Genomic DNA, 16289 nt, shown 5'->3' on the forward strand with positions numbered 1-16289 from the left:
ACTTCGGGTCGGATCAAACATATTCCCCCATAATAATGACATTGGAATACCTTACAACATGGTCAGAAATTTCATCTTCCAATGCCATTATATCAGCATGAGGCAAATAAACAACACCAATTAAAAAAGAACTATTATTAACAACTACCTCACAAAAAACATATTCAGCAACACCATAAGAACTTCCCCTACACACAAGTTTGTGACACATGTCCTGCGCAACATACAAAACAACACCACCTCCTCTGTTACCAGGTCTATCACTCCTATATGAAACGTAATCAGGTATTTTTATGGCTTCCTTTGAAATTGTAGGCTTCAACCAAGATTCTGTCACGCCAAAAATATTAAGATTTTTCCCCTCTAAAATATTTCTTATTTCATGAATGAAATGAATTCTTATTTAAGTTAAAACTTCTAACATTTATTACATTTAACATTTTCCCTAAAATTAAATAGCTGATTCGACAAAAAAAGATTATCACTAAAAACTTCACCTAAGCTGGTTGAAAAACTCAAAATGATAATAAAGACCAAAATATAAACAAAAGTAAAAAAATAACAAAATCGACAAAAAAATCCAAGAAAATATAAATATCAAATAAATAATATACAGTACAATAACCTACTCAACAAGCTCCACTTACAACAGCACATCAACATTCCGCTGTGAAACGGAAACAACAGCATCAACACCGCCAACAGAAGTATTTTCCACAGCAGAAACAACATCGCCATTTAACATACTGATACACCGGGGAATGTCAAACTCATCCTCCCTACCATCTGGGAGTAAAACCAACGCCTTAGGGTTGTCCTCACTTTTTAGCTTAAATCTTCGAATCTTATTGCTTCTCCAAAGCTTTCGGCAAATGTACATTAATTTAGAGGCTGCACGGTTATGGTGATCATTTAGGTACACTCTGCTTCTCACACCTACCCCAGTAATAAGTTTTATCCCATCAGGCAAGCCACTAATAATTATATTTGATCTATTGAGGCGCCTTGTAAGGATACCACTTTCAACATCTGCTTCCTGCTTAGCCTTTTCAATAAGTTTGACAGCATCTTGACAGCGACGGAGTGATTCCTCAACATTCTGAATCTTAACATCAACCGCCGACCGTATCGTTTTCACAACGTCCTTTATCTTAAGCATGAAGCTCTCAAATTGTTTCTCAAGGCATAACTTGTAAGATTCAAACTCTTTCTGCATTGATCCAATAACGTCAGAACCAATTTCAACGCTGTTAGCATTCTGTGTACATACGTTTTCTGAAGCAGAGGCAGCAGCCCCATCAGTACTCTTCTTGATGCACGTAGGACACTTAAACAAAAACATCATTGTCTTCCTATGCTTGTACAAAAAACTGTGTTGCTCTCTCGAAACATCGACACATTTAATGTGGAAAACAATCCACAAATACCACATCCAATTCTGTTCTGGTTGCCCTATACAACAACTGCACAGGTAGGGCACGTATATGTTCTCGTCGCAGCTGGCATGGTCACAGATACAGATATTTCAACAGTCAAAGACAACAAACACGGAGAGCATAAATTGCACCGCAAACACAGAAACAAAGCACACACAGCAACGTCTCCAAATCAAAATGTAAATTTTTGTAAACAAAAGCCCACAAACTGCTGACTGGTTAGTACAAAAACAGCCATTGATCCAACAGCAATGCGCGGCAATTTAATGTTTAATTCTTCTTCTTCCTGCAAACAGCGCTCGCTCATTTATCTTAACAGATAAGCATCCAAAAGACACTACTCCAATAATATCCAACGATCAAGGCACAAGGTTTAATTTCAGCAACAAAAAACACAAATTGCACTGCTTTACATAAATTATTTATTTAATTTTTGAATTTTTTAGGACCCAAGAAGTTTAGTTACACATCGCTGCAGGGCTCTATAAATCGGTAATTCCTCGGCTTTGCATATTTTCATCTTCAAGATAGTTTGCTGCAAGGTTCGGAGTATTTCGGAGGAAGAGAATTATGTCTTCATCTTCAGTGGCAATAAAGTCAATTTGGCGCCGACTACGACCAAAGGATACCGCTATTGTCATTATTTGATGCAGTTTTTGCTGGGGCCCGTCTGCCAACCTGTTTGTAGTTCCCTCCTTGTTTTTCACTGCTTTTTTGATTACGGCAACCGGCTGCAAAGTGTCCATCCTGTCCACACCGACGACAGGTCATATCGGCATTTATCGTTGGCTCTTGTGTTATTTTCGTTGCTACCGATTCAATTTGGCGATGATGGTCTCTTGTAATACTTGGTGTAGTTAATAACTCCCCCTAAGTCCTCAGCCATCTCGTTAGATCAGTGAAATCTCTCCGCTTGATGTACAAGTGATATTCGGGCGAGGCACTCTTCAGGATTCTTTCGATTTTTGCTCTTCGGTGTAGTCATTATGACGCATTAAGTCCTGTCTGCCCGAAAGGACTACCAAGATTTTCAAGAATTGCGGTTATTCCTAAACCATATTAATGCTCGACCATACAACACTTCAGGCATAATCTATCTCGTAGTAAGGAATCGTATAGCCCGAAAGAATACGGTTGCGAATGACATTAAGAAGTACTCAAGCACACTACAAGGATATTCTATTGCTAGAGTTGAAGGAGAAATTAATAAGAACTAAAGCATACCACGGGGATATTCAAGGATATTGTTGCGAGAGACCTTAATAAGTATTCAAGCAGACAACAAGGATATTCAAATCTACAGTTAAAAGTGACCTTAATAAATACTCTAGCAAACTACAACGATATTCAACTCTACAGTTACAAAAGACCTTAGGAAGTACTCAAGTTGACTACAGGGATATTCGTTTGCACTTTACCTTCATAAGTACTCAAAGAGACAACAAGGATATTGAAATCCACAGTTACAAGAGTCCTTAATATACACTCGAGCAGACTACAAGGATACGGTTGCGAGAGACTTTAAGAAGTACTCACAAAGGATATCTAAGGACAAAGCTGTCCCAGGATGCCCAAGAATTCGATTCAAGATGGTTGCTGCTTGGCGCGGAATATGTTGCTGCTTTCGAGGTCTGACGTTGGTTCTTCCGATTCTGCAATCCACCACGTGTTTGTTTACCAAAATTTGGTTATCACAACAACATCACATATGTAAAATGTAAATATGTAACAGAAAAATGTAAACATAATCATGAAATACATTCAATACCGACATTAATCCCTGCTAGCAAATCGGCAGTCGAAAACCGAAATACACTTCTATATAAATTGTGTGGCCTATAATGTAACGTAAAACTTCTTAAATTCAGTGTACCATGGCATTAGTTTTTTTTTAATTTTCCCTCTTATCATTATTTTGTTCACATATTTGTCATTCTCTTGTTGCTTCTATATTTAGGTTGAAATATGTGCATTCTGCATTTTGAAATAAAAATTATCAGCCCGATTCTGAATACTCCCCGGGAGATTATTCCCGGGGAGATTATTTTTCCCGGGAATAAAATCCTCCTATTCTAAACAAACGGGGAGAATGGTAATAAGGGAGAGAGAATTTCGATTATTCGAAGTCAGCTGTTTTGCGTCAGCTGTTTTGTTTGGCTAACAATTTGCAAATATTTTTATGACTTCAAAAGCATAAAGTGATTAAAAATAAAAAAAGAACTATAAAAAAACAATTTAAAAATGTTTAGTGTTGCGTTTGTGATGCTAGCTGATGCAGAAAACGCTGAAGTGCAGCAGCAGGAGAAAAATATGCAAAGGATAGAAAGGAGAAGGTTACGCGATGCCATCAACCCACTTGAGTTGCCTCAATCTTTGTAAGTACATACATGAATAAACTATTATTAAATTTTATTTATTAACAAGAATCTTACTTTTCAAAGATTTGAAAAATATTATAGGGTAAACAAACCGGCATTCAAGTATCTGTTGGGCGTGTTAACTTCCAACATTCAACCTAAACGTAAGTCATTTGCAGTTTCTCCTGTTGTGAAACTAAGTGCGGCTCTACGCTTCTTTGCGGAAGGCGGGTACCAAACAGGCATAGGAAAAGATTGCGACGTGTCTGTGGCCCAGTGTAGTCTTAGCAAAGTTCTCACGGAAGTCATAAATATATTTGAGAAACATCTCTGCCCAAAATGGATAAGGTTCTGCAGAACGGAAGAGGAGAAACGTAAATTGCTTTAGCGCTTTATATAAAGCATGGCATTCCGAGCGTTATAGGATGCGTTGACGGAACACATGTCCGCATTATTGCTCCCTCCGCTTTGTGGACATCTATGAGGCTTTTGACCCCTCATAGATGTCCACAGGATGAATCAGTTGAAATTAAATTCAATGAAATCCATTCAAAGTGCCGCAATGTAGTTGAACGCACCAATGGCGTTTTGAAAAATAGATGGAGGTGCATTCTTGGTGCTAGGGAGTTGCACTATTCTCCTGAAAAAGCCGCAAAAATCACAAATGTTTGCTGTGCCTTGCATAATATATGCATTCATTTCAAATGCAATACTGACGTCAACGATGTTGAACATGTTGATAGTATTAGCATACAATATAGTGATAGTGATGTAGTATCCTTGGCCACGCAGCAGTATTTGTCGGTTGCCCAAAATATTAGAAATAATATTGGACATAATCTGTAGTAGATATTCCCCTAAATTTAGACTCAGACACTAATAAACGGCAATCAATCACTTATATATATTGCGACAGCCTAATGTATATTTGTAAATTAAAATAATAAAACATAGGATTAGTTATCACATAGGAATAGCATCACATTTTATTTTAAACAAACTAAAAAACAATTCAAAAACAACCAAAAAAAAACTCAATAAAATTCATGTTCAAAAACAAACAAAAAGAAAACACATAAATTCATATTCTAAAACTAAAAACAAAACTAATACTATTTACAGGTACGTTCATATGCACGTTTTCAGTCTGTGTGTATGTGTATATATATATATTCAGGTACTTTCTAGATTATTTTTCAGTTCTTCCAGTTCTAAGAGTCGGCGGTTCTTTTCAATTTTATCCTCCACTTCTCTTAGCCGCAATTTTTCCATAATTAAATTGTGCCTTTTCTGCTCTTTTAGTTCTTCCTTTTTGACTTCATAAAGGCGGTCAATAGAACGATACACCTTTTTTGAAATTTGTTGCTGCTCAATCATTGCATCCAACATACGTTTCTGAATGTCTATCTCTTCTGATAGAACGTCGCGAGCGGATGCCTGTGTATTGAAATGCTGGCCACTTATTTTAATTTTTTTCGCCGGCGGCTTTTGCGGAGTGTCTTCATTGCTGTGCACCGCAGGACATTCAGCCTCCTCTCCGTCTGGCTCTAGCAACTCCAGAATTTCATTTGGAAGGCGTTCTGGGTTCTGTATTGTAGAAGTGGAAGATCCTAACCCATACTTGATGGCCACACCTTCCACTGACTCCTTCATGCCAACCAAATCGTATATGGCCTCTTCGTTTGCAGAAAACTTCTGCTCCATGTTGGGGCCTCCACCAGTTCCTCTGGAGTATTTGAGGTTTTGTGCCGCCTTCTGCCGTACATACTTTTTTTGATCGGCCCATACCTGAAAAAGGTTTTGCATTTTTGTCATTTGTGCATTGTACAAATCAAATTTTGTGGTACATACCTTCTTCCACTCGGCAACACTTTTTGATGGTGGCCCGGCAGCATTTAATTCCGCCTCCAAATTGCGCCATACCCGGTTTAGCTCCTCTTTTCCTCCCTTAAACCAACCTCGCGCAATATCGCTATGTAATTGCATAGAGGTAAGCAGAATGTCTAACTGCTTTTTGTTTGTTGTTTTTGACCTGAAAGTAAAAATAAATGTTTTTTTTTTCATTTTTCATGAAAAATTTTAAATACTTACATTTTTTGGCACAACTCGCTTGCAATTTTTTGGCGGAATTATTCCCAAAATTCGTTATCACATTCGCCCTTTTATTGACATTCATAATACCTACTTTTTTCCCGGGGAAGAGTTTCCCATTTTCGAAGTTCATTTAGAATAAGGGAGAAGGGAAAAGGGAAAAAATTCCCCGGGAGATTTTATTTAGAATAGGGGAACAGGGAATAGGGAAAAAATTCCCAGGGAATTGTCATTAAGAATCGGGGTGTATATAGCGTGTTTGTTTCATGATAAAAGTGTAAAAAAAATGAAATAAGTTAAATATTTAAGACTCATACGGTGGGTTTTAATTCTAAAAGTGAAATTGAAAACAGGACTTTGTTATTAGCTTAAGACATCGGCTGCCTTGTTTATAAAAGAACGAGCTATGCCGTGTGAACAAGAACGAGCCATGCCGAAAATTGAACTGAGTCAACCTAGCCGACGACTTAAGCCTGTAAAAACGCCTTCCATGTAAGACATTATCAGTCCCTGATTTGTGTATATACAATGGATTTATAGATATATATTTTGACAATGTGTTGCAGCAAACTGGAAATCATTCTTCTTTAAACAAACGAAATGTGCGACATTTTCACAAGATATATAATAAAAACAAAATACTTTACGGAGATACTCTTCAGGATTCTTTCGATTTTTGCTCTTCGGCGTAGCCATTATGACGCATTAAGTCCTGCATGGTCAATATACAATATTTGAACAATTCTAGGAAAATATTTTTTCGTTGGCGAATTTTACCTTCTAAATATTCCATGAATCTTGCCGAAAGGACTTCCAAGATTTTTAAGGATTGTGGTTATTCCTAAACCATATTAATGCTCGACCATATAGCACTTCAGGCGTAATCTATCTCGTAGCAAGGAATCATATAGCCTGAAAGGATACGGTTACGAAATATATTAAGAAGTACTTAAGCACACTACAAGGATATTCTATTGCAAGAGTTGCATGATAAATTAATAAGTACTCAAGCATACTACGGGGATATTCAAGGATATTGTTGCGAAAGACCTTAATAAGTATTCAAGCAGACAACAAGGATATTCAAATCTACAGTTAAAAAAGACCTTAATAAATACTCGAGCAGGCTACAAGGATATTCAACTCTACAGTTACAAGACACCTTAGTAAGTACTCAAGTTGACTACAAGGATATTCGTTTGCAATTGACCTTCATAAGTACTCAAATAGACAACAAGGATATTGAAATCCACAGTTACAAGAGACCTTAATAAATACTCGAGCAGACTACAAGGATACGGCTGCGAGAGACTTTAAGAAGTACTCACAAAGGATATCTAAGGACTCACACAGGATAATCATGAAATACATTCAATACCGACATTAATCCCTGCTATCAAATCGGTAGTCGAAAACCGAAATACACTTCTATATAAAATGTGTGGCCTATATTGTAACGTAAAACTTCTCAAATTCAGTGAACCATGGCATTTTTTTTACATTTTCCCTCTTATCATTATTTTGTGTACATATTTGTCATTCTCTTGTTGTTGTTTCTACATATATGTTGAAATATGTGCATTCTGCATTTTGAAATAAAAATTATATAGAGTGTGTGTTTCATGATAAAAAAAATGAAATAAGTTAAATATTTAAAGTTCCCACGGTGGGTTTTAATTCTAAAAGTGAAATTGAAAACAAGGCTTTGTTATTAGCTTAAGACATCGGCTGCCTTGTTCATAAAAGAACGAGCTATGTTGTGTGAACAAGAACGAGCCATGCCGAAAATTGAACTAAGTCAACCTAGCCGACGACTTAAGCCTGTAAAAACACCTTCCATGTAAGACATTATCAGTCTCTGATTTGTGTATATAGAATGGATTTATAGATATATATTTTGACAATGTGTTGCAGCAAACTGGAAATCATTCTTCTTTAAACAAACGAAAATTGCGTCATTTTCACCAGATATATAATAAAAACAAACGGAGATATACGTATTTATTTAATAAAGCATAAATATGATATTCGCATACATCATAAATTTAATCTGGTAATAAATCGAAATCAAAGCTAACGTGAACTATTGGAACATGCTCGGCATTAATTTGTGGTTGCTGAGAAAGATCAAAAAGTTCACACTTTTTGAGAGCAAGTTCCAAATCCATTAATTGGACTGTATAGGCTTTCAGCTTCATTTTGGTGACAGATAAACATGGATTCCTCAAAGGTACGTAAAGAGTTATCTTAGTTTTTTGTCTTATTTTTTATCATGAAATTAAATCTTAGTGAGCAAAATTCTAAATAATTTTAAGAAACAAACTAAGAAGATTCTAGCACTTTTGGACATTTTGCCCATGAAACTGTATCCGTACTTCAAAATGTTGCACTCCTTCAAATTCTCTTAAATCAAAAATGGCGCTTTATAAATGGTGGAGAGAGAATTCCCATCAATATAAACATGAAGTTATTTCGAAAATTCGGAAAGAGTCACCCGCAACTAACTCTGCCTTTCCCACCTTAAAGCACGCCGACGACTTTCTATTATTTTTACTTTTCTTTGTAATATATTTATTAATGCTTTCTATCTTAACTTGATATTTGCATTAATTATGAAAGTATTACAAGTTATTAAATACAACAGGGTCCACTTAGTGGTTTGCCCATAAAATATTACTGGTGTTCTTTGATTCATATATATTATAGTTCTTAGAAATTTTAGGTATAATTGGCTAAAATCGTTATATTAAATTAATTTTGCAGCTAAGGAGTTGGGATGCGATTCTGTTCTCAGTTTGTAGTTGATGTACTATTTCTTCTTGGACGGTTTTCATGGTCAGTTCCTCGTGTAATCTTTTATTCGTTACGAAGTATGGTGCTCCGGTAATTTTACGCAATGTGTTTAATTGAAACTGTTGCAGTATTTTGATTGTTGTAGTGTAGTGTACAAATGAGCTTTATGATACATTTGTATATTAGTATTTTGTTTTCGAGAGACAGTTTTGAGTGGACCGATATTGTCCGGTAATTTTACGCAATGTGTTTAATTGAAACTGTTGCAGTATTTTGATTGTTGTAGTGCAGGCATTTCTCCATAACTGGATACCGTATGTACAAATGAGCTTTATGATACATTTGTATATTAGTATTTTGTTTTCGAGAGACAGTTTTAAGTGGACCGATATTGTCCATTTTCGCACCTGACCTAGCATTGACGCAAATATTAGAATTTGCAAAGTTATAGCCAAATCGGATTATCGTGTCTCTTTCTGTGCAGAAAATGTTTTTTTTTTTTTTTTGAAAATTTCGACCGTTTGTGGGGGAGGTACTAGAAGGAGTGGGCCGATATTGCCCATCTTCGAACTCGATCTAAGTTTGACAAATATATTACAATGTACCAAGTTTGGACCAAATCGGATACTCCTTTCGAAAATTATCGTGCGCATCAGTCAGCCAGATAGACAGACAGACGGATTTGGTCCAAAGAGACCTAGGGTCTAAAACCGTTATTTCGACTAGGCACGTTTAACGGAGGGAACGCGTGGAAACAAAAGTATGCAAGTTAACAGGAAATACTTTATTTAATAACCCCTCTACTTACTTCATAATAGCTAATAACAATGTAATATCGTGTTTCTTTACTTAGGTTAAAAGAATTGAATGTAGCCGTAATATTAGGGTCTATGCGACGACGTGGGCCTGCATAGGCAACTTTTGTCGTAGGCCATTACAATAATCAAATGCGAAACTTGAAAACACTTGGTTAATAATGTAGCTTAAATCATCAAAATACCGAATATATGGAGGTACCATTAAATGGGGGCTATACGAAGACATGACCTGCACAGACAATTTTCTGTCAAAGGCTGTAATAATCATTACGAGCTTGAAATATTAAATTTGAAAAAATCCCGATGAATAATGTCGCTTAAATCACCAAAATGGCGAAAATAGGGAGTTACCATTATATGGGAGCTATACCAAAACGTGGACCCACATGGCCCATTTTCAATACCAAAACTCCTGCAAGCATAATAACATACGTTTGAAAGCTAGAGTGATTTTCACAGACGGACAGACATAGCTAAATCAACATAGAATTTTATGTTGTTCAAGAGTATGTATACTTTGTGGGTCTAAAATGTATATTTCGAGGTGTTACAAACGGAATGACAAACTTAATATAATATACATACTATGGTGGAGATTATAAAAAGTACAAATGTTTATGAACAAAAAATTATGTTCTTTTGAACAGTTGCGTTTCTCGTTGGGGTAAATGTTTTGCTTCGTTTTCTGGGAGGTCACGGGCGATGCATACTTGGGTGGTTTGTAAGGACTCGTTTTGTAGGTCTAGGAGGTGTGCGATGTTTGTTGTCTGCCCCCATGCATAGTACCTTTTGTACCGCCTAAGACTTTCTTCACTTCTTTCTGCCGGTTGCATGGGTATGATTTTCTCTCTCATGGCCTTGGTGACACTACGGGTGTTGGGAGGTATTAGTCGTACATTACCGGTCGTCGTGACAGGCGAATCAGTACCGCTTTTAAGAGCCTTCTTCGTTCTCTTTGCTGTCATGTTTCCGCCTAGGAATCTGGACTGTGATGCTTAGCCCATTGTATACGCAGCTGAAGTGTTTCGGGACTCTGTTGCTGGTGATTTTCACAACAATATGCATATTTTTTGCAATATCTTCATCTTCAAGATGGGTTGCTTCGAGGTTAGAAGTATTTCAGCTCCGGCGCACTACATCCTCGTCGGGCTTCTCCGGAGGAAGAGAATTATGTCTTCAGTGGCATCTGGCAGCGCAATTAAGTCAATTTGGTGCCAACTTCGACCAAAGGATACCGCTATTGTCATTATTTGGTGCAGTTTTTGCTGTGGCCCGTCTGCCAACTTGTTTGTTGTTCCCTGCTTGCTTTTCACTGCGTGGGTATAATCGTCTGCGGCATTTCCTCACTCATAAAACATCTAGTTACCCCGGTGTCTACCGTGTCTGAATACAAGCAATCTCATATTGAAATCCGAGAAATAAAGGACTGTGCTCAATTGTAGGGGGCTCTGTCTTCACAACTACATTCCGCAACATTCAATCGTCCTAACTCCTCTCCGACCGCACTCCCAACAAAAATTCCTTTCTTGATTACGGCAACCGGCTGCAAAGTGTCCGTCCTGTTCACACCGACGACAGGTCATATCGGCATTTATCGTTGGCTCCTGTGTTATTTTCGTTGCTACCAAATCAATTCGGCGATGATGGTGTCTTGTAATACTTGGTGTAGTTAATAAGTCCCCTTAGTCCTCTGCCATCTCGATCAGCCCGGTTAGATCAGTGAAATCTCTCCGCTTGATGCACCAGTGATATTCGGGCGAATGTTGGGATGTGATTCTGTTCTCAGTTTGTAGTTGGTGTACTATTTCTTCTTGGACGGTTTTCATGTTCAGTTTCTCGTGTAATCTTTTATTCGTTACGAAGTGTGGTGCTCCGGTAATTTTACGCAATGTATTTCAATGAAACTTTTGCAGTATTTTGATTGTTGTAGTGCAGGCAGTTCCCCATAACTGGATACCGAATGACCTAATGGACTTTATGATACTAGTAGTAGTGACTTTATGTATATTAGTAGTTTGTTTTCGAGAGACTGTTTTGATTGGACCGATATTGTCCATTTTCGCACCTGACCTTGCACGATATTAGGATTTGCAAAGTTGTAGCCAAATCGGATTATCGTGTCTCTTTCTGTGCAGAAAATATATTTTTTGAAAATTTCGAACTTTTGTGGGGGAGGTACTAGAAGGAGTGGGCCGATATTGCTCATCTCCGAACTCGATCTAAGTTTGACAAAAATATTATGATGCACCAAATTTGGACCACTACTTTCGAGTGTTATCGTGCGCATCAGCCAGCCAGATAGACAGACAGACGGATTTGGTCCAAAGAGACCTAGGGTCTAAAACCGTTATTTCGACTAGGCACGTTTATCGGAGGGAACGCGTGGAAACAAAAGTATGCAAGTTAACAGGAAATACTTTATTTAATAATCCCTCTACTTACTTCATAATAGCTAATAACAATGTAATATCGTGTTTCTTTACTTAGGTTAAAAGAATTGAATGTAGCCGTAATATTAGGGTCTATACGACGACGTGGACCTGCATAGGCAACTTTTGTCGTAGGCCATTACAATAATCAAATGCGAAACTTGAAAACACTCGGTTAATAATGTAGCTTAAATCATCAAAATACCGAATATATGGAGGTACCATTAAATGGGGGCTATACGAAGACATGACCTGCACAGACAATTTTCTGTCAAAGGCTGTAATAATCATTACGAGCTTGAAATATTAAATTTGAAAAAATCCCGATGAATAATGTCGCTTAAATCACCAAAATGGCGAAAATAGGGAGTTACCATTATATGGGAGCTATACCAAAACGTGGACCCACATGGCCCATTTTCAATACCAAAACTCCTGCAAGCATAATAATATACGTTTGAAAGCTAGAGTGATTTTCACAGACGGACAGACATAGCTAAATCAACATAGAATTTTATGTTGTTCAAGAGTATGTATACTTTGTTGGTCTAAAATGTATATATATGTATCGAGGTGTTACAAACGGAATGACAAACTTAATATAATATACATACTATGGTGGAGGTTATAAAAAGTACAAATGTTTATGAAAAAAAAATTATGTTCTTTTGAACAGTTGCGTTTCTCGTTGGGGTAAATGTTTTGCTTCGTTTTCTGGGAGGTCACGGGCGATGCATACTTGGGTGGTTTGTAAGGACTCGTTTTGTAGGTCTAGGAGGTGTGCGATGTTTGTTGCCTGCCGACATGCATGGTACCTTTTGTACTGCCTAAGACTTTCTTCACTTCTTTCTGGCGGGTGCATGGGTGTGATTATGCTCTCTCATGGCCTTGGTGTCACTACGGGGAGTTGAGGGGTATTAGTCGCCCATTACCGGTCGTCGTGATAGGCGAATCAGTACCGATTTTAAGAGCCTTCTTCGTTCTCTTTGCTGTCATGTTTCCGCCTAGGAATCTGGACTGTGATGCTTAGCCCATTGTATACGCAGCTGAAGTGTTTCGGGACTCTGTTGCTGGTGATTTTCACAACAATATGCATATTTTTCGGAGTATTTCAGCTCCTGCGCACTGCACCCCCGTCGGGCTTCTCCGGAGTAAGAGATTTATGTCTTCAATTTGGTGCCAACTTCGACCAAAGGATACCGCTATTGTCATTATTTTGTGCTGTTTTTGCTGTGACCCGTCTGACAACTTGTTTGTAGTTCCCTGCTTGTTTTTCACTGCGTGGGTATCATCGTCTGCGGCTATTTCTCACTCATAAAACATCTGGTTGCCCCGGTGTCCACCGTGTCTGAATACAAGCAACCTCATATTGAAGTCCGAGAAATAAAAGACTGTGCTCAATTTTAGGGGGTTCTGTCTTGGTACCCACATTCCCTACGTCAATGCGGGCTTGACGCTCATTTCCCAACTACATTCGGCAACATTCAATCGTCCTAACTCCTCTCCGACCGCACTCCCAACAAAAATTCCTTTCTTGATTACGGCAACCGGCTGCAAAGTGTCCGTCCTGTCCACACCGACGACAGGTCATATCGGCATTATCGTTGGCTCTTGTGTTATTTTCGTTGCTATCAAATCAATTCGGCGATGATGGTCTCTTTTAATACTTAGTGTAGTTAATAAGTCCCCTAAGTCCTCAGCCATCTCGATCAGTCCGGTTAGATCAGTGAAATCTCTCCGCTTGATGTACCAGTGATATTCGGTCGAGGCACTCTTCGAGATTTTTTCAGTTTCACTCAGTGGTTTGCCCATAAAATATTACTGGAGTTCTTTGATTCATATATAATATAATAGTTCTTACAAATTGTAGGTATAATTGGCTAAAGTTGTTAAATTAAATCTTGACTGTTGCAGTATTTTGATTGTTGTAGTGCAGGCAGTTCCCCATAACTGGATACCGTATGACCAAATGGACTTTATGATACATTTGTATATTAGTATTTTCTTTTCGAGAGACTGTTTTGAGTGGACCGATATTGCCCATTTTCACACCCGACATTGCACGATATTATGATTTGCAAAGTTGTAGCCAAATTGGATTATCGTGTCTCTTCCTGTGCAGAAAGTATATTTTTTGAAAATTTCGACCTTTTGTGGGGAGGTACTAGAAGGAGTGGGCCGATATTGCTCATCTCCGAACTCGATCTAAGTGTGACAGAAATATTACGATGTACCAAGTATGGATCAAATCGGATACTCCTTTCGAGTGTTATCGTGCGCATCAGCCAGCCTGATAGACAGACTGACGGACGGATGGACATCTCTAGATCGACAATTTAATATCGTGTTTCTTTATTTAGGTTAAAAAATATTGAATATAGCCGTTATATTAGGGTCTATATGACGACGTGGACCTACATAGACAACTTTTACCGTAGGCCATTACACGAAGACGTGGCCTGCACAGATAATTTTCTGTCAAAGGCTGTAATAATCATTACGAGCTTCAAATACTAAATTTGAAATATTTCCGATGAATAATCATCAAAATACCGAAAATAAAGAGTTACCATTATATTGGGGCTATACCAAAACATGGACCCACATGGCCCATTTTCAATACCAAACCTCCTGCAAGCATAATAATATACGTTTGGGCAAAATTTTATCAACCTATTTCATTTCCTTCGAAAGCTACAGTGATTTCCACAGGCAGACATAGCTAAATCAACATAGAATTTTATGCTGTTCAAGAATATATATACTTTGTGGGGTCTAAAATGTATATTTCGAGGTGTTACAAACGGAATGACAAACTTAATATACCCTCCATACTATGGTGGAGGTTATAAAAAGTAAAAATATGTATGAAAAAAAAAATTATGTTTTTTTTGAACAGTTGCGTTTCTTGTTGGAGTAAATGTTTTGCTTCGTTCTCTGGGAGGTCACTGGTGACGCATATTTGGATGGTTTGTAAGGACTCGTTTTGTCGGTCTAGAAGGTGTGCGATGTTGGTCGTCTGCCAACATGCATGGTATCTTTGGTACTGCTTTCGTCTTTGGGCACCGGTGCGTGAGTGAGTGTAGCCAAGACTTTCATCACTTCTTTCTGCCGGTTGGATGGGTGTGATTTTCTCTCTCATGGCCTTGGTGACACTACGGGGAGTTGGGGGTATTAGTCCACACTACCGGTCGTCGTGACAGGCGATTCAGTACCGCTTTTAAGAGCCTTCCTCGTTCTCTTTGCTGTCATGTTTCCGCCTAGGAATCTGCACTGTGATGCTTAGCCCATTGTATCCGCAGCTGAAGTGTTTCGGGACTCTGTTACTGGCGATTTTCGCCACAATATATTTATTTTTCGCCATAACTTCATCTTCAAGATAGGTTCGGAGTATTTCAGCTCCGGCGCAGGTCATATCGGCATTTATCGTTGGCTCTTGTGTTATTTTCGTTGCTACCGATTCAATTTGGCGATGATGGTCTCTTGTAATACTTGGTGTAGTTAATAACTCCCCCTAAGTCCTCAGCCATCTCGTTAGATCAGTGAAATCTCTCCGCTTGATGTACCAGTGATATTCGGGCGAGGCACTCTTCAGGATTCTTTCGATTTTTGCTCTTCGGTGTAGCCATTATGACGCATTAAGTCCTGTCTGGCCGAAAGGACTTCCAAGATTTTCAAGGATTGTGGTTATTCCTAAACCATATTAATGCTCGACCATATAGCACTTCAGGCATAATCTATCTCGTAGTAAGGAATCGTATAGCCTGAAAGAATACGGTTACGAAAGACATTAAGAAGTACTCAAGCACACTACAAGCATATATCTATTGCTAGAGTTGAAGGAGAAATTAATAAGAACTCAAGCATACTACGGGGATATTCAAGAATATTGTTGCGAGAGACCTTAATAAGTATTCAAGCAGACAACAAGGATATTCAAATTTACATTTGAAAGAGACCTTAATAAATACTCTAGCAGACTACAAGGATATTCAACTCTACAGTTACAAGACACCTTAGTAAGTACTCAAGTTGACTACAAGGATATTCGTTTGCAATTGACCTTCATAAGTTGTCACAGAGACAACAAGGATATTGAAATCCACAGTTACAAGAGATCTTAATAAATACTCGAGCAGACTACAAGGATACGGTTGCGAGAGACTTTAAGAAGTACTCACAAAGGATATCTAAGAACTCACACAGGATCCGTTAAGAAGGTCTCCAGAATATGCAAAGATGTCCCAGGATGCCCAAGAATTCGATTCAAGATGGTTGCTGCTTTGCGCGGTATATGTTGCTGCTTTCGAGGTCTGACGTTGATTCTTCCGATTCTGCAATCCACCACGTGTTTGTTTACCAAAA

At 38.1% G+C, this 16289-nt stretch overlaps 1 protein-coding gene across 1 annotated transcript; it reads right to left on the bottom strand.

Annotated features, from left to right (window-relative positions):
• Positions 1–4749: 4749 nt before the first annotated feature.
• LOC131805705 (uncharacterized) lies at positions 4750–6131 on the bottom strand. The gene is made up of 3 exons (XM_059129243.1): positions 5885–6131; positions 5645–5825; positions 4750–5581 (listed from the first exon to the last, which is right to left on the bottom strand). Coding segments are annotated over exons 1-3 (798 nt in total). The 5' UTR covers positions 5887–6131; the 3' UTR covers positions 4750–4966.
• Between the last annotated feature and the right edge of the window lie 10158 nt (positions 6132–16289).

This window comes from Musca domestica, unplaced genomic scaffold (assembly GCF_030504385.1).
Source record: "Musca domestica strain aabys unplaced genomic scaffold, Musca_domestica.polishedcontigs.V.1.1 6, whole genome shotgun sequence".
Classification (NCBI taxonomy): domain Eukaryota; kingdom Metazoa; phylum Arthropoda; class Insecta; order Diptera; family Muscidae; genus Musca; species Musca domestica.

Excerpts from the sequence above, each read along its gene's own strand:
- LOC131805705 (XM_059129243.1), bottom strand. Across the intron at positions 5,582-5,644 it reads GTGTTGCCGAGTGGAAGAAG|GTATGGGCCGATCAAAAAAA; the intron begins GTATGTACCACA and ends AACCTTTTTCAG.